We start from the raw sequence: 25969 nt of genomic DNA, 5'->3' as shown, positions 1-25969 counted from the left end.
GTTTTTTTTTTTTGCGCTCCAGTAATGAGTTATTGTGTTCAGTTGAGTCAGTGCCTCTCAAGGACCCGTTGAAATTTCGTAGATGAAATTCTTGGCTCGCCCTCTCCGTGTTGTTTCAACTTCGTTTGTCAAGGAAGTTGTGACAACAGCCCAGCCAAGTTTTCATTCCATCATATCTTCTGTCATCTTCTACATAAACACATGCATTGTTTTTCCACTGGGCCAGACAACTGGAGCTTTCTTGTATACCATGTATTGGAATCAGTAGTTCCTTCTCTGGCTTTGGCTCATACCACACTGTTCAGGACAAGGCGACTTAAGAGTATGATTAGAAAAAGTCATTTGATGCTTTGCAATTGATTTCAAAATGTTTTTGAGATCAATTGCTCTCTTTTTTCCCCCTTTTTCCCAGATGTGGCCTGGCCTCAGTTTATCAGCAGTGTATTAACTACAAACCCACTGGAAACACTAAACTCGACGCTTTTCTTAAAAAAAGATTATTTATTTATTTTTAGGTCAATGCTAAAAATCAGGTGAACACTGTACAGTCTGTGAAATGGCCTGGCTTCAGAGAAAAGAGGGTTTTACTGGTGCTTCTTTCAATAACCCTCTGAAAACAAACTTTTGGGAACCTGCTTTGGTTAACTTTGATCCTGATTTCAACTGCTCATTGTAAATCTTTCCATATGTATGTTTTAATTTCTTTGTTTTTTATATACCTCCTTATTATCTGTACTTCATATTTATTCTTTCCCAAAGCAGTCGGTACCCTTGTGATTAAAAAGTCCTCTTTAAATCTAAATTATTATTACTATAATAAAAGGTGGTATGGTTGTGGAAAAGTGGTGAATTCAACAGTGGTTCTTAAATTTAATTAAATATTCATTTGTGTCTCATGACTCACAAACAGGATAAAATAGTTTAATTGAAAAAAAAAAAGGAATTTCTTTTGATTCTGCTTCTTTTCAATCTCCACTGCATGCACGCACACCCGTATGTGCGAACACGCGTAAACACACACACATAGACGCACACCTCCCATCGTGTGGATTTAACTACTCTTATCAGAAGCTAGCGTCTCACACGCAGGACTTCCTTTCTTATGGTTCTGTTTTCAAGTGCCATCTGGGCTTGGACAGAGTTGCAGAGGCTCGGTTACATTCTTTCACATACTTTCATTGCATTCCAGCAGACTTCTCTCTCGTAACACCGGTAAGACTTGTTTGCCTGAGATTTTAAAAAATGAATGCACTTTACAAGGGCTTACAGGATGGTCTTAGCAGGTCTTCGAAAGATAGATTTACGGTTTATTGGAAAGTGACCGACTCCGTCTGGCCGAAATGAATGTCCTACAGCGCAAATTTTTTAAAGGACTGTCGTAAAGAATGATGAAATTTGCTTATCGATAGCCGTTTGACCAAAGCTGTGAGGGAAGGTAATGTCATTAAAACTGCCCTGAAGATTCGTCTATCGTAAATAAAAACTTTCTATGCAATTTTTTCTCTTTGTAAACTTGAAATTGAAAGTAAATTACTGCGGCTAGTGTTTTTACGCAGTTTTATGAATTGCCATCAAACTGTTGCGAATTTAGATGCCCAGACCCTATAATCGTCGGGTGAAATGCCAGGCACATCAACTGTAAAAATGATGTAGTCGATAGTTTTTGTATCAGCTTAATTCTACCAAATGTTACGTTTCGTGGGGCTGAAATTCTAATTCTTCCAAAAATATAGGCTATTTATTTGCGATTTCTGTTTTTGTGTTAGACTTGTGTTTCTATATCAAGCGAAGATGAATTATGGTATTGTAAAGATTAAAAAATAATGAGTTTGAATTTTTTCAAGTTTGAAAAAACGGAATTCTCAAACATGCAGAGAAAAAGAGAGAGCGAGCGAGAGAGAGAATGTCATGCTCGCAAGTGGTAATATAGTTCTTGAGTATCAATTTTTATACAAACTCAATATAATTATTAAAAAATGAGGTGTTTTACAAAGAAAATGTATTTAGAAAAGGTAAGGAAGAACATGGCTAGAACTGAATCACTTATTCTGTATAGAAAGGACTAACCGTTAAAAAGAGTTTCCATGACAAATGGCCATTAAAAAGACGCACACTCATGAATACATCTCTGACACATTATATTAATCATATTAAAGCTTTAAACCACACGAACATCCACCCAGGCTTCATCCAGAGTCGTGCTGATTCTGAGCAGCATGCTATAAATCCCCGAACATCGGATGGATGACGACTAACCAAGCACAGCACAGACTCAGCGTTCCAGGCAGCTTCCTCACTGCCTGGAATGGTCGTATGATTTATTAGAAAGGCGCTAATACGCTGGAGGTGGAAAAAATTGTGTTTCGAAGAACGCACGCAACATTATCTTACAAATCTGGGGGGGGGGGGGGTGCTCTTTTATACCCGCAGAGTAGAATAGGGACGATTTAAAGAGCCGCAACAGGGAAGCTCAGCAGGAGATGACGGAACATGATATATTTTGTTTGCTGTTGAAATTATGACAACACTCTGTGTGTGCGTGTATGTGTCTATGTCGATATGTGTATTAGTAGCACCTCTTTTACATATGATATAACCTAAAAGCCAGATTACGTTTTTTTATTGGTTTGTATTTAGCAGATATGAGCACAGTTCTTTAAAATGACGCCCCAAACAGATTTTCTCTTGAACACGAAAATGAAGTGTCCAGTGTTTCGCTATGCTCTCATGAGATGGACTGTCCTAGCATATGGTTTTCAGACTACTCAATACTCTAGTTGTGTATTTTTCGAGAACACTTAGTGAGGCCATAGACCGGTTGCTGTACTTAGGTTAGACCATCACCAATTTCTGATGTCATTTTATCCCGCACAAATAGGTCGGCAGGAGGTATTTGACTCTTGGTGGCTTTTTACTGCATTTTCGTGACCTGATTTTCTGCAGATTTCCTCCTAGCTGCTATGCAAATCTGTTACCATAAAAGTGCAACAAACTTCAGTGCAATTTCAAAATGTTCAGATTTCCAGCCTTGATAAAGAACGGTGCGCTTAAGGGGTACATTTCTGATTCGCAAACAGTGAATGATGCTGGCATGGGTTTGAATAAGGGTCACGTAAGAGTTCACATGTTCCAATTCACCATGAACATATAACCCTTTCTGAAGACTTATTGACAAAAATTGGCAAAATCAGCAATTTTTGTGCTCTTGCAGTGTCTGTGTCTACAACGTCTACTTTTATCTGTAAATGTACATAGTGTTCTAAGTTATGTCAGTTTAAGTCAAAAAGCTTGTTTTCACTGTCAGATTAACTAATGTTTGTGGTTTATGTTCAACGCAGTTTATTTAATGTAGACAAATTAAAATACATCAGTAGAATGTTCCATGCTCCAACCTGTCAGAATTACACTAACAACACACAAAGGCTTTTCACACACATCCCCGTGTTATGTACCATATTGAAGACTTCATGGGAGACTTCAGACGAATGAAAAACTTTCTGCCTCATTACTACCTCTGCCATTCTCTCAATATCTGTTTTTATTTCATTTCAATAACCCGTCAAAAAAAAAAAAATCTTAGCATGATATTAAACTGCACTGTTTCATTCAGTTCAATGAATGAAATACAGTACCAGAAGAGCCAGAGTCTTCACCGCTATTGCAGAGATGTGTTACATGCAGACTGCAGTAATGCTGTCTCTAATGGAGGGGGGGACCCAGTGACCAGATGTGCACCGGGTCTCACTGTTAAACTTCATGCACATGCTGGTTGCCCTCTCTTACCCTGCGGCATTCGCGGCAAAGCACGTCTTCCCTTACGTTCACAGCTTCTGCTTATTGTCTGTCACACAGACACACACACACACACACACACACACACACAATCTATTACAGAACAATGTTCCTTCCTGCTTCTCAAAGCCTGTACTGTTCTGTTCTGTCTCCACGCTCTCTGCTCTCACTGTGTGCACTGAGACCCCCTCTGGTCACAATGCTCTCTGACATCCAGTTGCTTGCTGTTGTTCCATCACCAGACCTGCACTCTAAGAGAGACACTGCTTTTCCTGCTGCAGGCTTTAAGCTTCTGCAGGCTAACTAGCCTTCCTGTGACTTCCTCAAGACTCAACATTTGCTTTTTTCACACTCGTTTTCAAACAGTCTCTTGACTCAGCAGTCTTTGTGCGATGCTTGGTCATCCAAAACTAATTCTAAACTTTACAGTTTTTTAAAAAAAACACTGACGAATCAGCATTATTATTTTTATTCCAATTTTAATTATTAGCATAAAAAATTCCTTACTTTCACATTGAACGCTTGGATTTAAATGAAATATTTAATTTATCTAATCTAGGTCCCCTTAGCTAAGATTAAATTTATCATGTCAAAACATTTATCACCAGGACCGGTAGGAAGAATGTGGGTGGGGTGGTGAATGCACAATGTATGTGGCTGAAGTGCCCTTCAAGTTAGGCGAGGTACCTAACCCCCAACTGCTCTGTGTGTGTGTGTGTGTGTGCTCACTGCTCCTAGTGTATGTGTGTGCTCATTTATAATCCCACAATAATGGGATTAAATTTAAACTTAAATTCTCGGCTTCCTCCCTCAGAGACCCATGCATAAAATGAATAATCCCAGTTATGGAGACATAGACATAGAAGAGCCCTGCGAGATGGGGAGAGACAAATGGCTGAAGCATGCCCTCAGCATTTACATCCACCCCATCATCTGTGTTGTCGGCTTCATCGGCAATGTCCTCGTCATCATCACCTACGCCTTCTACAAGAGGGCCAAATCCATGACAGACGTCTACCTGCTCAATTTGGCCGTAGCTGACATTATATTTGTGCTAGCATTGCCGCTGATAATCTACAACGAGCACAACAACTGGGCCATGGGCGATGGGGCTTGCAAGCTCCTCAGTGGCCTCTACAGCATGAACGTGTACAGTGGCATCCTCCTGCTGGCCTGTATCGGTACCGACCGTTACATGGCCATTGTCCAAGCTAGCCGGTCGTTCCGGATGCGCTCGAAAACGCAGGTCTACGGCCGTGTGATCTGCATCATAGTCTGGTTCCTGGCTCTCATGCTGTCCCTGCCCACGTTCATCTACTACAAGAGGTATGACGCCAATGAAAGGCAATCCAAAAGCTTCGATGACGACTATGACAACTACATGGGATATGTAAAGATATTCGAAAACCACACCTATGACGACTATATGGGAGATGTGAAGTCATTCGAAGACGACACATATGACAAGTATACGGGAGATGAACCCTACATAGTGTGCTCGTTCCGTTTCGATGACAACACGACCGCACGGGTTGTAAAGCGTTTGGTTCCCAGTTCGCAGGTGGCCATAGGTTTCTGTCTTCCCCTTCTGATCATGGGTTTCTGCTACACCAGTGTTATCTTGACCCTACAGCGCGCCAAGAACTTCCAGCGGCACAAAGCTGTCCGTGTGGTCTTGTGTGTGGTGATAGTGTTCTTGGCCTGTCATGTCCCCTACAACACGACTCTCCTCTACTTCACTGTGCTCTTGTTCCAGCAGATGGAATGTGATCAGGAAGTTAGCATACAAGTGGCACTGGTAGTGACCCAGACTATAGCTTATCTGCACTGCTGTCTAAACCCCATCCTCTATGCCTTTGTTGGGGTCAATTTCCGCAACCACTTCCGTAAGATTCTGACGGACACATTCTGTAAAGGAAAGAGGTACATCCAAGGGGAAACAAGCTACTTTAGCCGTCGCTCTGTAGATGGATCGACCAAAGACAATGCCACGTCTTTCACTATGTGAGCCTGGCGCGGTGCCAGCGGGAGAGAAGATGGTTCCGGTTCCAGTTCCAGTCATGTGACTCTGAGCAAAGAACTTTCAAAACCTCAGAGATTCAAGTCTTTCGGAACTTTGTAAATGTAGCTGATTAGAACATGCTTGAAGAAAAAATATTACAAGGACATGCTCGAGATAAAACTGAAGGCTTACATTGTGAGAAAATGCAGTATAAAAACACAGCATAATGTTCATAGAGTGTGACTCACGAGCCCCTATAAGTCTTGCTTGTACAGTAACATAAATAAACAGTGGTGTAATGTCTAAAAGACAATTACACCGCTTCTCCATGTGAATATTCTCAGTGGTCACATGCCTAGGAGTGTTTGTCTAGAAGACACTTTGTTGTGTCTCCTTTTTGTGTGCTTTACTTTGAACATTTTTTGAACTTTTTTTTTTAGTTTTGTTTATTGAGCTATTTCTGTGGTCAATTATTTTGTAAGTGATCAAATATTAAGCTAGATATTAAAAGCCATAAAAGATTAATTTAAGCTAAAAACACATTCTGGTGTCATTTCTTTTAATTGTTCATGGGGTCAGTTCATGAGGTTGACTGGTTCTCTGTTTTTCCAAGTTACATGTTTTTTAAAGTTATTTATTGAGATTTGGTTAAATTTATCATTTGAGAGACAGATCACAGGTTTATAGTAAAAATATTGATATAAATATGAACTTCCTGTGACTTCCTCAAGACTTGACATTTACCTTTTTCATTCTCATCTCCAAACAATCTCTTGACTCCACTGTCTTTGTATGGTGCTTGACCATCCAAAACTAATTCTAATCTTTAGAGTTTTTAGAAAGCACTTACAATTTAGCATTATTATTTTATTCCAATTTTAATTATTAGAACAAAAACGTCCCTACTTTTACATTGAACGCTTGGATTTAAATGAATTATTTAACTTATTTAATCTAAATACCCAGACGTATGATTGAATTTATCATGCAAAATGCCTCTAAACATTTATTTTTATGTAACTCTATATGTAAGCATAAATTCAATATCTAATATTTACAAAATATTTATTTTAGAAAACAACAACAAGAACAATAACAGATTTAAAACATATATTTTGAATGCTTAGCCTTATGGCGGACTGATGCCAACAGGCTTGCAAGTCTTCACGAACAGGTTTGTAAGAGAACAGATAAATCCTCTCATGTGTTAACTAATGTGTTTATCAAAAAGAGGGCCAGTGTACAGGCCGGTGCTTCTCAAAAACAAATGATATATTTTATCACCTTATCACCAAATTGTTTACATGCTGTATCATTCTTGGCTTCCTCCCTCAGAAAACCATGGGTGAATTGAATACCACGGGCAACTTCACCTACTCCGATGAGGAACTAGCGGAGATGTATGATGGGATGGAGGAGCCCTGTGAGATGGGGAGAGACACACAGCTGAAGCATGCCCTCAGCGTTTACGTCCACTCCATCATCTGTGTCATTGGCTTCATCGGCAACATCCTCGTCATCATCACCTACGCCTTCTATAAAAGGGCCAAATCCATGACGGACGTCTACCTGCTCAACTTGGCCGTAGCTGACATTATGTTTGTGCTAGCGTTGCCGCTCATCATCTACAACGAGCACAACAACTGGGCCATGGGCGATGGGGCTTGCAAGCTCCTCAGTGGCCTCTACAGCATGAACGTGTACAGCGGCATCCTCCTGCTGGCCTGTATCGGTACCGACCGTTACATGGCCATTGTCCTAGCTAGCCGGTCGTTCCGGATGCGCTCAAAAACACGAGTCTATGGCCATGTGATCTGCATTGCGGTCTGGTTCCTGGCTCTCATGCTGTCCCTGCCCACGTTCATCTACTACAAGAGGTATGATGCCAATGAAAGGCAATCCTTAAATGAATTCAAAAGCTTCGATGACGACTATGACAACTACATGGGATATGTGAAGACATTGGAAGACAAGTATATGGGAGATGAACCCAACATAGTGTGCTCTTTCCATTTCGACGACAACACGACGGCGCGTCTTGTAAAGCGTTTGGTTCCCAGTTCGCAGGTGGCCATAGGTTTCTGTCTTCCCCTTCTGATCATGGGTTTCTGCTACACCAGTGTTATCTTGACCCTACAGCGCGCCAAGAACTTCCAGCGGCACAAAGCTGTCCGTGTGGTCTTGTGTGTTGTGATAGTGTTCTTGGCCTGTCATGTCCCCTACAACACGACTCTCCTCTACTTCACTGTGGTCTTGTTCCAGCAGATGGAATGTGACCAGGAAGTTAGCATACAAGTGGCACTGGTAGTGACCCAGACTATAGCTTATCTGCATTGCTGTCTAAACCCCATCCTCTATGCCTTTGTTGGGGTCAATTTCCGCAACCACTTCCGTAAGATTTTGATTGACACATTCTGTAAAGGAAAGAGGTACTTCCAAGGGGACACAAGCTACTTTAGCCGTCGCTCTGTAGATGGATCGACCAAAGAAAATGCCACGTCTTTCACAATGTGAGCCTGGCGTGGTGCCAGCGGGAGAGGAGATGGTTCCAGTTCCAACCGTGTGACTTTAAGTGAAGAACTTTCAAAACTTCAAGGGCTCACATATCTTTCGGGAACCTTGTGGCCGTAGCTGATTTGAACATACTTGAAGAAAAAATATTACAAGGACATTTAAGAACCGCAACATGCTTGAGATAAGACTGAAGGCTTGTGTTTTGAGAAAATGCAGTATAAAAACACAGCATAATGCTCATAGAGGAGTGTGACTCAGGAGTCCCTATAAGTCTTGCTTGTGAAGTAATGTAGATAAACAGTGGTGTAATGTCTAAGTGGTGTAAAGTGACATGTGTAGGAGTGTTTGTCAAGGAGGCACTTTGTCGTGTCTCCTTTTTGTGTGCTTCACTTAGAGTGTTTTTTTGTTCATTTTTAAAATTTTTTTGTTTTGTTTTGTTTTACTGAGCTATTTCTGCAGTCAGTTATTTTGTAAGTGATCAAATATTAAGCTAGATATTAAAAGCCTTAAGAGATTACTTAAAAGTGAATTCACATTCTGGTGTCATTTATTTTAATTGTTCATGGGTTCAGTTCATAAGGTTGATAGGTAACTTGGAAAAACAGAGAACCAATGTTTTTTAAAGTTATTTATTTAGATTTTATCAAATTTATCCGTTGAGAGACAGATCACAGGTTTATAGTGAAACTATTAACATAATATAAACTGTGTTATTTTACAAAAGGAACATTTTTACATTAATATATAGACGTGTCTTTTTGATGCTTAATCTTCCAAATTTATGAAACTTTTTCTATTTGACAAGCAATCTAAATCTGCTTTTGCAGTCCAGTAGGTGGTGCCATTCCCCAGATTTGCCATTAGTAAGCTCTTCAGAATGAATCACTATGGGATTACTGACTAGAGCGGTCTGTGATGAAGAAATGGCTATCTGTCCGTCTAAAGAAAGGGCCAGTAGAGCTTTCGGTCTGTCTGTCTGTCGGTCTCTCTGTCTGTCTGACTGAAGACAAAGCCAATAGAGCTGTCTGTCTGAGGAAAAGGCCAGTAGTGCTGTCTGTTTGTCTGAGGCACAATTTCAGCTCTGTGTTTTTGTTATAATTAAGCCACTTCTTTCACATGGGCACAATAAAAGGTCATTTCTGACTCATATCTGTATCCAACTCTAATTTCTATCATCCATCTCACTAATGCAGTTACTCACAGGACCAGGTCTGGGTGAACATTGGTGTTGTTTACTCTCAGGAATCATAAAGTAAACAGAATGAGGTCCAGCAGTTAAATCATTCTTCTTTCGTAGTTCTTGCAGTTGTGGATAATGTCTTACATTACAAGATCATAACGATAAGGCTACAGATAATGGTCAAAAGACTGTTCGCTTACAAAGCGTGCACGTGTCTGAAGTACTGACTCAGTCGCATAGTTTCGCTTTCATAACATTCTGATATCTACACATGTGCAATAGCAGATCTACAATCAACAAGTACAATATCAACATATCAACTGACCTTATTTCCACAATTTTCATCACCAAATATCTGACATCTAATTCAACACATATAAGGTAACATAATAACAAAAAATGGCGTTATTCCAACGCAAAAATATTTCCAAAAAAAATGGTGTTCACTGAATTTGGCTCCTGCAGACATCTTATGAAATAACTGCAGATTTGCAGATGATATAGAGAGCCTGGTGACAGTTCAAAGCATCACACCAGGGAAAGTGGAGAAGATGAAAGAAAAGGCTAAAACACAGTCTGCTCTCTCACACAAAGCATTTATGACACATATGGATTTTTGGAGGCAAATATTTTCTCATGATTACAAAGTGGGGAAAATTTAAGGCGTGGCAAGATGGGAGTTTCCATCAGGCTCTTGACTTGTATCTAGGGGGTATTCCAAGTAGTGACTAACCCGGATAAGTTAACTCAGAGTAAGTAGTAAACCTCCTAACAGAAGAGCCCTATGGCTTAGTTCTGCTAGGAGAATGAAGCCATAGAGCTCTTCTATTATCAGGTTTACTACTGTGTGTGGCAAGGTCGCGATTTCTCGCCAGTGTGATATCTAAACGCACTTACACCACAGTCACATTTTAACGTCAAATCTGTAGATGAAGTTTCTGTGCGCAACCATATCTGCAGATTTTTTCCTGCTGTTGTTGTAAGGGCACTTTATCCAGTCGTCCCGTTTGGAATCGTATTTCAGAAGGCGATAAAACAAAGATCCGCCAGAGACATACAGCTCCCCGTTACAGGTTGTTGCCTCGTGCACCATGGCGAATGCTCCTTTGTTTAGAGGGGCTACGTAACTCCATCGATCAATTCTGGAGTCGTGTACATGGTACATATCCCACAGCCTTTCATGTTGACATCATCTGGCATTCTTGTCAAGCCTTTACAATTTTTAGCCGCCTCGTTATAATACTGTATCATGTAATTTTCTTCCAGAGACACAACAGATAACGGGCTCTGCAGACGACTGCTCTTGCGGCTGGAAGGTCTGCTCCCGATGCAGTCATAGACTTCACTGATTTTGTCGACCATTCAGACTTGTGCTCCCCCCATCCAATATAGAGACAATCATCTCTCTCTCTCCCCCTGTGAGACGCCCATAGACTGCGGGTCATATTCACAAGAAGTTGTTGCTCATGAACCTGTAAATCAGTTGCAAGCAAATGTGACTGACTTTTTAAATTAAGTGTTAGCCTCCTGAATCAGTGTGAAAATAACTACATCTATTAAGCAGCACTCCTGAAATACAGTAAAGCGTCCACAGGCCTGTGTGACAAAATGTTTCCTCTACAAGATGCTGTGGTCCATAGCAAAGACCTATTCATGTTCTTTTCTGTTCACATCCTTCTTGTTCTTTTAAAACTAAAAAAGAATTAATCCAGCAGGAGCAAAACTCAAAAGTACTCAGAGTTTATTCATTGCTCAGGCCAGTATGAGAGAGCGAGAGAGAGGGTTTCTGCTACTCCAGCATTATCTTGACCCTAAGGTGCACAAAGAACTTCCAGCAACACAAAGTGGTCCGTGTGGTCTTGTGTGTGGTGATACTGGTAGTGACCCAGACTATAGCTTATCTGCACTGCTGTCTAAACCCCATCCTCTATGCCTTTGTTGGGGACAGATTATGCATTCATCTCCATAAGATTTTGAAGAACACATTCTGTAAAGGAAAGAGGTACATCTCAGAGGACACGAGCTACTTTACCTGCCGCTCTGTAGACGGATCAACCAAAGACAACGCCACATCTTTCACTATGTGAGCTGTTTTCACATATGCAGTACAGACTATGTCCGCAGAATCAGGTTCGCATTTTGTACGAAGTTGCCCCTTCACACATGTAGCACACAGGAGACTGTCAGATGCATTGTCACCTATTCGAAATACTCTATTTGGTTTAGGCGAGGGCTGGCACCTGGGTAGAGCATGCAGGAGGCAGGACATGACGCAAAAAATACTCTGCGAAATCGCACCAAAATCGCAGTGTTTTGTTTACAAATCAAAAAAGGTGGATGATGCTACCGACTTCTGTCTGACGATTTTAGTGTCGGCCCTTACGGACAGATGCTCCCGAATCTCGTCAACTCTCTAGTTAGATATTTTTGTTGCCGTCTTCGTGTAAATGACCCTTCCTCACCCTCGGATGTGTGTATTCTTCTGGTTTCGCGCCTGTCGCGTGTTAGAAACGGCATCGACAAGCCCACTCGCTCGCTGTGCATATGTGACCGGTCTGGTCTGACACTTTTAGAACTCTGCGTTGTGTTGTATATTGTGCATAATAAGAAGACAATCTCTGGTTAACCAACCAAGGGGCAGGATTTATTCTTTCCTGATCACAGCGTCCAGCCGACTGTGTGACACACAAAAACAGCAGTACAAAAATTTCATAAAGCGATCGTCTACATGTACGTGTCTCTCTCCTCATCACAGCGTCCAGTCGACTGAGGAGAAACCCGCGAATTTTTTATAGTTACTAAGAGCTAGTACTAAAGTTAAACAAGAAAATGAGGTTATAACAATATATACACTATGTTTATACAAAACAAGATTAATCATACAAAACAAATTTACACGACAAAATAACAAAATGGGGGAGCTTACATACCTGTGTGACATACAAAAAAGCAGTACAAAAACCTTATAAAGCGATCATCTACATGTACGTGTCTCTAACAGAGGAGCGAAACAGAAAATTGGACCGCATGGTAGACCAAACACGCATTCCGCTAGCCTAGCCCCAGACTGGCGACTAGCGTTCTATGCAGAAGTACTGTACACAATAAATAACAAAGAAAATGCACTTGCATACGAAATAAACATTACAAAAAAAATAGCATCTGTGACCTGTTCAAGGTAAGACTCTCGCCTTCGTTTAGCATTTCTACCCCCGCTTTACCATGTTAACAGCATAAGTACTAGTGTAAACCTACCTCTCCTCATTACAGCGTCCAGTCGACTGAGGAGAAACCCGCGAATTTACAGAGTAACGTCACAAGATGTCAGAGGTCACACAAAAAAAGTACAATAAATAAAATAAAAGCTCCCCAAAAGAAATACATATACATAAGCATATGTATACAGAAAAACAACAAAGTATATACAGAAACTGAAAATGGATTATTGGTGAAATATAAACATATTATATTTACACATCGGCTACACATACTCCGGACTACAATCTGCTCTATTCACACATGGACCCAAACAAAGAGAGAATGGAGTTTGTACTAGGGGGCTGGTAGAATAAAGTCCGTTTAGAATCCGATTCGACTGATTCGGACTTTTGTGGTCGAACGCAGGATTTAGGGGCACATTCGCAAAATTTCCATTTTCGTTTATCACAAGCTACTAAAGTACAGATTCAGAGCAACAAAATTAGGTATCACTTGCCAAGATCGACCAAATACTTACAAATACTGGCTATGCTCCTGGTTGTTTTTTCCCTTTTGTTTCTAGTGTTCCCTCTCCCTTGTGTCACCTGTGCTCCCCCTGCTGTATATCTGCGTGTGTGTGTGTGTTTGTGTGTAGGTGTGGCGATTCCAGGTCCCGATCGGTGGCACACCTGCTTCTCATCTATTCACTGCTGCTGCATTTATACCCCGGTTCTCCTACAACTCACCGCCCGTTCGTTGCCTCAGATCGCTCAGTAGAGTTGTCGTTTGGTCGAGTTGAAGTGTGTATTTTAATTTAAGCCTGTGATTTGCCAGTTGTGTTAATATTCATCTTCTGCACTCAGGTTTTCTCTCTGTGCCGCCAGCACAGCTCTTGTCTGTATCTCACCAGCCACACGTTTTCCTTCCTTGCCTGCCTCTCGCCAGTCGTTCCCGGCTACCAAAACGCTGCGTACCCTGACTCAGCCTGCCGTCGCCGCTCCAACATCATTATCTCATCTGCTGCAATCTCCGTGTGTTCTCAGCTGCCTGTCACATTTCCATTATTTCAATAAACCCCCATTAAACCAATTTGCCTCGACATTTCTTATTTTTTCTATAACTACAAATCATTTTCAGTTTCAAAAAGAAGTTGAATGATAGATAAGCACTTAAGGAAATTGTATCCACCACTATCTCATTTTTGACGAAATACTGATTCTCCGCGATTTTTGTGGTCTCCTGTAAAGTTGACGTGGCTACGATCTGGAGGGTTTACTGACGTCAGGTCACCTTTGCATTCACACATACAGCCCCCTCCGGTTAGAATACCGATTATTTTAGGGTTGTAGTGCATGTGTGAAAGGGGCTTAATTGAGCCAGGCGTGGCGCCACCGGGAGAGGAGAAGGTGCCACCTACAGTCATGTGACTTTGAGCGAAGAACTTCCCATCCTCGGAGATTCCCATGTCTTACGTAAGTTTGTGAGTGTAGCCGACTAGAACTTGCATGAGGGAAAACAGACACCTCCCATTGTATGGATTTAACTACTCTTATCAGAAGCTAGTGTCTCACACGCAGGACTTCCTCTCTTGTGGTTTTGTTTTCAAGTGCAATCTGCGCTTGGACAGAGTTGCAGAGTCTCCGTTTCAATCTTTCATATACTTTCATCGCATTCCAGCAGACTTCTCTCTCGTAACACCGGTAAGACTTGTTTGCCTGAGATTTTAAAAATGATTGCACTTTACAAGAGCTTTCAGAATGGTCTTAGGTCTTTCGAAAGATAGATTTGCGAGTTGTTTAAATATGACCGACTCCGTCTGGCCAAAATTAAATGGAAATATTAAAAGTCTGTTTTATTCTACTGCGCAAATTTTGTGAGGACTGTCATTTAGAATGATGAAATTTACTTATCAATAGCCGTATGACCAAAGCTGTGCGTTGAGGTGCATGTCATCTGCAGATTCGTCTATGGTAAAGAAAGTCTCCTTTGTATTTTTCCCCTTTTTTCTTTTTCTAGAAATTGAAAGTAAATTACCGCGGCTAGTGTTTTACGCGGTTTTATGAATTGCCATCAAACAGCTGTGAATTAAGATGCCCAGATGATCCTGTAATCGACAGAGATAGAGAGAGAGAGAGAGAGAGAGAATGTGCTAATTTAATTCTGGAGTGTCAATTTCTACAAAAACCTAATATATGTATTTAAAACAAACAAACAAACAAAAAACCCAGATATCTGAGAGACAATAGGTATTTAGAAAACTTAAGGAAGAACACGGGTAGAATTGGATGACTTATTCAGTGCAGAAAGGACAAACTGCCAAAGAGTTTCCATGACAAATGGTAACTCTAAATGTAAGCATAAACAGATTTAACCCATATATTTTGAATGCGTAGGCTTAGGGCGGATTGATGCCAACAGGCTTGTAAATCTTCATGAACAGGTTTATAAGAGAACAGATAAATCCTCTCATGTGTTAACTAATGTGTTTATCAAGAAGAGGGCCAGTGTACAGGCTGGTGCTTCTCAAAAACAACTGTTATATTTTATCACCTTATCACCAAATTGTTTACATGCTGTATCATTCTCGGCCTCCTCCCTCAGAAAACCATGGATGAATTGAATACCACGGGCGACTTCAACTACTCCGATGAGGAACTAGCGGAGATGTATGACGGGATGGAGGGGCCCTGTGAGATGGGGAGAAACACACAGCTGAAGCATGCCCTCAGCGTTTACGTCCACTCCATCATCTGTGTCGTCGGCTTCATCGGCAACGTCCTCGTCATCATCACCTACGCCTTCTACAAGAGGGCCAAATCCATGACAGACATCCACCTGCTCAACTTGGCCGTAGCTGACATTATGTTTGTGCTAGCGTTGCCGCTCATCATCTACAACGAGCACAACAACTGGGCCATGGGCGATGGGGCTTGCAAGCTCCTCAGTGGCCTCTACAGCATGAACGTGTACAGCGGCATCCTCCTGCTGGCCTGTATCGGTGCCGACCGTTACATGGCCATTGTTCAAGTTAGCCGGTCGTTCCGGATGCGCTCAAAAACACGTCTCTATGGCCATGTGATCTGCATTGCGGTCTGGTTCCTGGCTTTCATGTTGTCCCTGCCCACGTTCATCTACTACAAGAGGTATGACGCCAATGAGAGCCAAACCTTCTTTCTGTTTGAAAACCACACATATGACGAGTATATGGGAGATGTGGTGCATGAACCCAACATAGTGTGCTCTTTCCGTTTCAATGACAATATGACGGCACGAGTTGTAAAGCTTTTGGTTCCCAGTTTGCAAGTGGCCATAGGCTTCTCTCTTCCCCTTCTGGTCATGGGTTTCTGCTACACCAGCGTTATCTTGACCCTACAGCACGCCAAGAATTTCCAGCAGCACAGAGCCGTCCGTGTGGTCTTGTGTGTGGTGATAGTGTTCTTGGCCTGTCATGTACCCTACAACATGACTCTCCTCTACTCCACTGTGGTCATGTTCCAGGTGATGGAATGTGACCAGGAAGTTAGCATACAAGTGGCACTGGTAGTGACCCAGACTATAGCTTATCTGCACTGCTGTCTAAACCCCATCCTCTATGCCTTTGTTGGGGTCAGTTTCCGCAACCACTTCCGTAAGATTTTGACGAACATGTTTTGTAAAGGGAAGAGGTACATCCAAGAGGACACAAGCTACTTTACCCGCTGCTCTGTAGACAGATTGACCAAAGACAATGCCACGTCTTTCACTATGTGAGCCTGGCGCGGTGCCAGTGGGAGAGGAGATGGTTCCAGTTCCAACCGTGTGACTTTAAGTGAAGAACTTTCTTAACTTCAAAGACACACACGTCTTACATAATTTTGTGAACGTAGCCGATTTGAACATGCTTGAAGAAAAAATATTACAAGGACCTTTAGGAACTGCAACATGCTTGAGATAAGACTGAAGGCTTATGTTTTGAGAAAATGCAGTATAAAAACACAGCATAATGCTGTTAGAGGAGTGTGACTCAGGAGCCCCTATAAGTCTTGCTTGTACAGTAATGTAAATAAACAGTGGTATAATGTCTAAAAGACAGTTACACTGCTTCTCCATGTGGATATTCTCAGTGGTCACATGTGCAGGAGTGTTTGTCTAGGAGACACTTTGTTGTGTCTCCTTTTTGTGTGCTTTACTGTTATTTTTCATTTTCTCGATTCTTTTCTTGATTGACGCATTTTCAACACGACATCATTGATTATGTCGAATAATCGTTGCAGGTCTAATCACAAGTTTGTTTTCACAGTCACTGGAGAGCATCGGATGTCAAGTATGTGGTGAAGTCGTTTTCCACTCCTGAAGCCTACAGCTAAAGCTGTGTGCATGATAGCACCCGTGACTCTGAAAAAACTTTTGTGGACCTACTAAATGCGATGTATTGGTTTATGTTACCTAATTAATAATTTTATATAAAAAAACTTTTTTTTCCTCAACAATTAAAAGAGAGCACTGTTTGTTCGAAATAAATAAATAAAGAGTTTTAAGGACATGCATTTAATTGTATGGTGTTAAACTGATGTTTTAGACTATGTGCATTTATCGATTTATTTATTTATTTATTTTTATTTATTTTCATTTTGAAAGTTAAATATAAAGGAAACATTAGCAAAGAAATAAATAGCTTTACTGAAATTATGCAAAGTTCGAGTAATTATTTTTATCAACATTAGATTTGTACACGGCCTTCTGCGTTCAGCGTAAAACTTCAGTGAATGCCGTGAGCCGAGGAGACAAGTGATGAAATGTACCAGACGTGCGAAAGAATCAAAACTGGAAGACTCGAAAAAAACCCGGTTCAGTTTCTCAAACTGTTCAAATGAATCGGTTGACTAAAAGGAATCAAACTGCCCACCACCACATGCGTGTGTGTGATATGTGTGTGTGTTTCTTTCCCTGCTGGAGCCAGACTAGGTGCCAGCTGATATTGCTCTGAAAGGCCTTGGCAACACCAAGTTACACAGTAACACAGTCATACAAACAGAAGATTTCACAATACGTGTGTGTCTCTCTCTGTCTCTCACCTTTGTTCTGTGATGTATTAAATCATAAACGAAGGGGTTTGCCTAGGTTCTGTGGGCCACAGGGCAAGGTGTCATTCATACAGGGAAAATACAGGATCAACGCATGAGAGAGGCCTGCAGGGCAATGCACATGGATCTCACTCACAGCTCCCAGCCTGAAAAGCTGAAATCAGCACATAAGACAGCCAGACCACATTAACCTCAATGTGGTGCTGCAGTCTGGGCCTGTGTGACTGGACTATATAGTCTGATGGCAGAAAAGTGTGGGATGGATCTTTGCTCTGGGTTATGGAAAATCTGGCTGTCTGGCTGTGTCACACCCTTCTCAGAAAGAGAGAAAGTGAGAGAGAGAGAGAGAGAGAGAGAGAGAGAGAGAGCGCAAGCATGCCTCTTTTGTTGTTTTAAAGACACAAAACAGGAGTAATTGTCAAAAATTATCCAGTTTCACAGTCTGCTTTCAGGGTTGTTCTATGGCAAGCTCGCAGTTTCTCGCCATTCTTCACCACAGTGTGACATCTGAACACACCAACACCACAGTCGCGGCAATCATTGGGGTCCAAGCAGTTCAAGTATACAGAGCAAAAGGGTCAGAAGTCAAGACCTACTAAAGCCGCACGTTTTTCATTACATATTACTGAATTCTGCAAAGTTTCATGAGATGTCATAGCAAAGCTAGTTTAAGGTCTGCTGAAAGTTGATTGGCTGACGGCAGCCATCTGTTTTAGCTATGACCTTGTCCATGTAGACTTTATTCCAACTTTCGACCAAGACAGGGCATACAAAATTTGAAGTTCATCAATCAGTTGGTTAAGAGATTAGTACCATTTCTTTGCTACAGCGCCACGTATCGATGGATTTACACCAAATTTGGCAAGCCTAAGTCCTCATGTCCTATAGATGTCATATCTCAAGTTCTGTGATAATCGAAGATTGTGTTCAGGAAGTAGACCTCATTATATCAACAGAGACCACACCCAAAAAATTCATGGGCTTACTGTGGCCAAGTTTTTTAACATAGCAACTTTATTTACGCAACATTTAAGGATAGTGGTCTGAAGAAGTTGTATACCAAATGTCATACAAAATGGCTGAATTGTCTGGGAAGAGATAGATTTTTAAGGTTTTTCACAAAATTCAAAATGGCAGAAATCCAATATGGCACATCATTTTGGTCCTAGAAGCTATTTCATTCCTCTTGAGGAGAATCATCTAACGGAACTAGTTTCATGTGTCCAGGACAAACAGATGAAACGTTATGACATGTTAAATCTGTACATATTTAACATTGCTCTATAGCACCACCATTGGGACAACTGGAGAAATTTTCCTACAGATTTTTCTTTGACACATCCTAAACAATCCTGCAAAGTTTCATGATGATAGGTCATAGTAGTTAAGTAAGTTTGAGGGCTGCTGAAATTTGACTGGCTGATGGTGGCCATCTGTTTTGAGCTATCAACTTGCCCTTGTAGTTATTATTAGGATGTCTGACCAAGAGACAGTATCCAAAATTTGAACTTGATTTGGCAAGAGCTTTAGGAGTTATAACCAGTTGTTTGACAGACAAGAGAGCTAGGGGGAGGTAGGGGAAATTAGGCATTATGATTCCATCTTAGTGACACCTTCTTCCATGTCCTTACCATCTTTAACTCATATTCTAGATCTGTAAACACAAATATACATTGGTGAATTGTAGTGAGACAGGAAAACAGTTGCAGGTTTGGCTGTTCTGCTTTCTAATTCACGGTTTGAGTGTAACTTTTACCTTTGGTTCAATGCACAGTATAAATTAAATCTTTGACTAGGACAGAATGCAGAGTACTTAATGTACATGCTGAGAAACAGTGGAATATCAGTGAACGTCATCTCAGCAGACACTGTATAGTTGATATGTGGAGCCCATATACTTTATCCCCTCACTAAACTCTGGCCATTAGTGATCATTAATACTCTATCAGTGTAACTACTGATACCTATGTGACATAAACCCTCTTAAGTCTTCACAAGCAAATTTCATGCCACGTCACAGCAATCACTTTGGTTACACCAACACTGCTAGCAATAGGGATGGGTGGATGATGCCTTGTTCTCAATTGTTCTCTTGGCTGTTGTGGATGTTATTGCTTTTTGGGTGATTATGCCGGTGGCTATGGAAGGACGAGCGACAGTGGAATCCTGGTCAACTCCGCCTTCAGTGGGGCCCTTCAAAGAAAATGCCCTTGACTTACCTGATGACATGCCACTGCCAGTAGCAGACATTCGAGGACCACAAGTCTCCGTTGCGGATGAGGCTTTTCCACTCAGGAGAAACCTCATGAGGCCTTTCCCTGGACAGAACGTCTCTGGTGAACGCCGGGTTTTCAACTTCCGTTCGCCACGCACGCGGCCGGGTTGTGGAAAATGCCTTTGGCATTCTTTCCTCTCAGCTGTGCATGTGCGTGCACTGGAAGTCCGTCCAGAAGTAGCAGAGATGTGTGTGAAGGCCACCTGTGCTCTTCACAGTTTCCTCCGGAGAACAACCTCGAGGACCACAGACCCTCCTGGCAGTGCCCCTGGTGGAGAAGTGGAGGCTATGGCAATGGCAAAAGTAGGTCGAACTGCAGCCAACAAAGCGGAGAGAGAGGACGTTCGAGTACGGGAAACCACATATTTCGAGTACTAACTCACCCCATATTTCTCCACTGAAGGTGCAGTTCCCTGGCAAGACATGGTATAGAGCGAAACTACACCATCCCCAAACGGCTCTTTTAAGAGCCACACAAATACCAACATAAAAAAGCAACATTCTAGCTCTGCCCACAAAAATGGAATGTCTCAAACCTCAGTTTGTATCACTTTGTTTAAATTGGTCCATGCTTTGCTTTTCCCTTCTATTCTCAACAGTGCCTGCAGAGACAGCAGTTAATTCAAGTCACTCACTCTTTGTGTTCTTCAGGTCTTCCATTACAAAATCAAAATTAAATGAAAAGTTGTAACAAAAGAAATATTTAAATCAATAGCACTGCATGGAGAACGTGCTCTTTGAAAATAAGTAGTTTTTAGTTTTTCATGCCCAATTTATCCTGTTGTTTTATCAAATTTTTAAATTCAAAATAAAACATTTGAGTTTTAACAATGTACGATACCACATTAACAGCCTATCAGGACAAGTTCAAGGAGAGGGCACAGGTGAAGTAGACTGCTGGAGTGCCTGAAAGTATACGAAAGAAAGTATTAAAAGTATTGAGAAGAAAGTATTGAATTGGAAGTATTGAAATGTACGTAAATACTGAAAGTACTGAAAAAATACTATTAAAAGGGGTGGCCTAATTGTACATTGCTTCATAAACTATTTCGTGAATCTTAAACCTAACTTGCGCCCCTTTTTCAGGGGTCAGCTTCTCCATGGTTGGAAGGAGACTTTTTTAAAAAAAGCTCATCCTCACTGAGAATCACCCTGCCGGATTTTATTTCGCAATAACGACTGGCTTGCTCCACATTATGCCTTACTTAACTGGCATAGAACATAGAGCGATTGAACATAGAACATTTATCGCAAAAGCTGTTATTGTGTTAAGTTACATAAATGAAGTAATAATAATTTAAAATGTTTTTTTAAAAATTGTCCAATGTTGCTTCTGACTGATTGGAGGCCATTTTTCCGCACCACGAATGTTATTGTAAACTTACAGTAATTAACTGGCAGCAGCTTTGCCTGCAAATTGCTGTATTTTTTTCAGTTGCTTATTGTATTTTACAATAACAGTGTATTACTAGGAATAAATGTGCAGTTCCTTACTGTATTATTGTAAATTTACAACACAATAATGGTCACAGTTTTGTCAGTAATTTACTGTACATTTACAGTATGGAAACTGTATTTGAATCTACATTACGTATCTTGTATTTAATTATAAAGAATATTATTGCTACTACTAGTACTGTACTACTACTACTACTACCACCACTACTACTGCTACTACTGCTACTAATAATAATAATCATGAAAAAATGAAAAAGAGACAGTATTCCTTTTCAAATATTTATTGAAATAAAAACATGTCCCCAGTTTGGCACAAACAACAAAGACAGTGAATTTAGAGCATGGTTCGAGAAAACTCTTCGATAAAAGTCTTGTATGGCTCTTTTTGCCAATTGTGGAAAACAAAGCACTAGGTTAGACTTACTACCTCACTACACTAGTATGGTGAAATTATCTTCCAGGAAAGGAACAGTGTTGTTTTAATGTTAATTGAAACTGAGAAAAAATGCCAACATGCACTAATTTTAGCTAGATAGAACACTGCAGATATGAGGTTTTTCAATGGCTATAAAACTATTCTAAATGGCAGAAAGTTCAACTGGAGAAAGTCTCACAATTAGGTTTTTCATAACATTTTGACTCTTTGAGGCAGAATAAAATTGATGACATATGTTACTCGGTGGAGGTTGCCTTATCAATGCAGCTCTGGACGTCTGTGAAAAAAGGCTTCCCATGATGCTCAGCTGTTTACAGTAAGGTTTTCAGTAAATTACTGTAACTACTGGCATTCTCTTAAAGTGCTGGAATCACATTTTGTCCCCAAATTGCATTGCAGTTTACAGTATAACACTGCATGACATTAATACAGCAGAATACTGTTCAGGTTTTACATCAAAGTTTTACATTGTACACTGTAAAAGACTGTCATGTAGATTAACAATAAAATACTGGCAGCAGGTTTGGCAGTAGTTTACTGTTAATTTTACATTTCTCCTACTGTAATCTACTTTACAGTATATTACTGTAATAATGAGATGTCCTGAATTACAGTAAATTGTTGTATTTTCTTGAATTTACAGTAGACTACTGGCAGCAGGATTTCCAGTATATTACCATTTATTCTTAATTTAAACTTAATTTACAGGTTATTACTGTTATAATACCATGTACTAAAACATGGTATAGTGATGTATTTTACTGAATTTACAGTATACCAGTGGCAGCAGGGTAGCCAGTACAATATTATTCTTTTACATAAACAATGGAATTTCACCATAATCCCAAATACACTACCATGTAGCCATTCTTGTAAATAGAGCATGTTAGTGGCAGAATTGATGACAGCCAGTCACTATGAATTAAACACTGTCTTTACTGTAACCTTGATTAGCAATTTAAATGTGACATTCTATACAACACATACATACTGAATGATTTAGTTAACTAAAATGCAGCAACAAAAACATTCTATGGAAAAGAAGAAACTTACAATAAACTTGGAGGAATGATGCATCTTGCCACTGTGAAAATTGCTGCATACAAAATGCACAATTTGTCAGTGCAACTGTAAAAAAAAAGAGCACCAATCCCACAAACATAATAATCTACAAGGAGAGAGACTTCAACTTTCACACCAACAACTGAAAAATATGAAAAAGATTTGTGGTGTTTTTCTTTGTTTTTTAAAAAAATCTAAATGGTAGAAAGGGCAGTATGGTGGTGCAGTGGGTAGCGCTGTTGCCTCACAGCAAGAAGGTCTCGGGTTTGATGACCGGGTGGCCAGGGTCCTTTCTGTGTGGAGTTTGCAAGTTCTCCACGTGTCTTCGTGGGTTTCCTCCGGGAGCTCTGGTCCCCTCCCACAGTTCAAAGACATGCAGGTTAGGCTAACTGGAGACAATAAATTGCCCCTAGGTGAGTGTGAGTGTGTTTGTCCATATGTCTGCCCTGCAATGGACTGGCAACCTGTCCAGGGTGTTTCCCCGCCTTTCACCCTATGAGCGCTGGGATAGGCTCCAGCACCCCCTGCGACCCTGAATAGGATAAGCGGCTTAGATAATGAGTGAGTGAGTAAATAGTAGAAAATCTAGCCAGTCAGACTTGAGTGGTCCCTTAGGCAAGATTAGAGTGCCTCCATCAGACAAATCGCTATAACACGATACATTTCACAACACATTAGCAGGAAACATCATATCTTCAAACGCTGTCAAAATTTGAACAGGGTGTCTGAGATATTGTGTGTGAGGGACAGATGGTGGGAGCCCTGTGGGGGAACCAGGAAGTGACATGTATGAGGTAAATGTGAGCAATAACCTATCAAAATTTCTCTTCTTGTTTACATAAATAGCAATTTTTCTGTGGTGTTCTACAGCAGGAATCCCCAAATTTTTTGAAGTGGAATATAGCATAATTAGTGGGCAGGAGAACAAGAATATGATTACACGTGCATAAAAATGGAAAATAACCATGGCTGCGTTGACGTGAAGTGCCCGTGTAAAGAGCTCTCATTGACCTATATGAAATTCCGCTCAAGGTCTATGATGTTCTTCAGAGGAGTGGAGACATGGGGATGGACTGTGACTGTGAGTTCCTCTGAACAACTTTCCCTGTCCTCTTGGAGACCATCTTGTCTCTCTTTCTGGGTTGATTCCAATGAAGTGTCTGAAAAACACAGAAGTCTGAGATAAGAGGTCTAGAAGTCTGTGCACAATGAAGGTGAAGAGAGAGAGAGAGAGTGAGAGAGAGAGAGTGTGAGAGAGAGAGAGAGAGAGAGAGAGTGAGTGAGTGAGTGAGTGAGAGAGAGAGAGAGAGAGAGAGAAAGAGAGAGAGAGAGAGAGAGAGAGAGAGAGAAGGATAATTGGACGACACAAGCCTTACCTTCAGATGAAGTCCAGTGTACAGGCAGCCTTTACTTGGCACTGTAGGTTAAAGATGTGGAACAGAGAAAACAGGGCAGCAAGCCCCGTCACAAAGGTTGGTTGGATGCCCTCACATATGACATGACCCTCAAGGCTGATCATCCAACATCCAACAGTCACATGTTCTGTTCCATGTGAAACGTTTAAAATTAGAGTCATTTCTGAAAGCATCTTGACTTGTGTACTCAAAAAAAAAATGAAATACTGACTTTAAGTAGATTTATTTTGTCAACAGGTTCCATGAAATTGTATTTGTTGAAAGCAAAAATGTTAAGGTCATCTAACTTAATGAACTAAAAAAACTAACTTCTGATCAACAAGAGATATTTAAGTTTACCCAAATTAAGTCAGTTACATCATATAGACTTAAAGAATTTATTTACAGGCTACATATTTAACAATACAAGACCAACAGCAACTTTTGTTCATTCATTTTCAAAGCTGCTTATCCTAATTAGGGTCGTGGGTGCTAAAGCCTATCCCATTGTTCATTGGCAAAAGGCAGGGAGACACCCTGGACAGGTTGCCAGTCCATCACAGAGCAGACATACAGACAAACACATTCCCCTGACTTAAATGTCTTTAGACTGTGCACTGAAAAAAAACCCCAAAACAAATGTTACATCTACTTAATGATTTATGGAAAGTTTTTCAACAAAAATAAATCATATTCCTTCAAATTTACACAGTTTTGTTGATCTAACAAAATTAAGACTGATTAGATGAATGTAATTTACTGTGGAAAGATCATCAAGTGATCAAGTTAGATGAACTTGATTTATCTGAGTAGGTAGTTACTACAGTTGTCAGTGATACAGTTTGAATATATAGATTTAACAAATAAATCTAATCTAGCATTAACTCATCAATGCTAAAACTGAATTGAAACCATTTCCAGCCTACTTGGTCATGACAACCACTGTTTGCAGTATTCATTCATTTCCATATCTGCTTGTCCTAGGTAGGGTAGTGGGGGGCACTGGAGCTGACTGGGAATTGAATTGAACCCAGGACCTTCTTACTGTGAGAAGGCAGCACTACCCACTGCGCCACCATGCACTGCGTCACCCAGCAGAAAACTTGTATTTTCAAGAATCGCAGAATAAATGGACACGTTTGAAAAGTTTCCACACAGCAGAAAGAGGTACAGCACACACATAAGTGGCACAGGTGCAGAGTGGCATAAGGCACAAGTAACTCATTCAATAAAGACGTGAATATAGTGTAAACCTAATGACAGATTCTTTGTCATTTAAATGAAAAACCACCTGAAAAACAACAGCGAAACCTGGCGTGCATGCACTAACAATGGAAAACCAAGTCTCAGCTGCGTCAGCTGTAAGCTGCCTTACTCGAGTGAACTCATACCGTTTCTCTCCATCCAGAGCTTTTCACACGGTTGCTGCACCTGCAATCTCCCAATGGTAGGGCCCTCCGTGAGAGTGGGATAAACATAATTCATTCTGGTGCATTTTACATGACTGGTTTTAGTTGATTGAACTATCGGCCTATTTATGCTCTTTCGACTAGAACATTTCAAGTAATACACAGAAATTCATCAACATAAGTTAT

The 25969-nt window shown here is 40.7% G+C and overlaps 3 protein-coding genes across 3 annotated transcripts; all 3 read left to right on the top strand.

Moving 5' to 3' along the window:
- Window positions 1-4621: 4621 nt before the first annotated feature.
- LOC115809245 (C-C chemokine receptor type 6-like) lies at window positions 4622-5800 on the top strand. The gene has a single exon (XM_030770825.1). It carries the CDS (start codon window positions 4622-4624, stop codon window positions 5798-5800), a length of 1179 nt encoding a protein of 392 aa, XP_030626685.1.
- Window positions 5801-7135: 1335 nt separating this feature from the next.
- On the top strand, window positions 7136-8308 carry LOC115809244 (C-C chemokine receptor type 6-like). Its single transcript, XM_030770824.1, has one exon. It carries the CDS (start codon window positions 7136-7138, stop codon window positions 8306-8308), a length of 1173 nt encoding a protein of 390 aa, XP_030626684.1.
- Window positions 8309-15293: 6985 nt separating this feature from the next.
- LOC115809242 (C-C chemokine receptor type 6-like) lies at window positions 15294-16436 on the top strand. Its single transcript, XM_030770822.1, has one exon. It carries the CDS (start codon window positions 15294-15296, stop codon window positions 16434-16436), a length of 1143 nt encoding a protein of 380 aa, XP_030626682.1.
- The last annotated feature ends 9533 nt before the right edge of the window (window positions 16437-25969 follow it).

This window comes from Chanos chanos, chromosome 4 (genome assembly GCF_902362185.1).
Source record: "Chanos chanos chromosome 4, fChaCha1.1, whole genome shotgun sequence".
Classification (NCBI taxonomy): Eukaryota; Metazoa; Chordata; class Actinopteri; order Gonorynchiformes; family Chanidae; genus Chanos; species Chanos chanos.
Note: the sequence above shows the minus strand (reverse complement) of the source record. Positions and strands in the feature narration are given on the sequence as shown.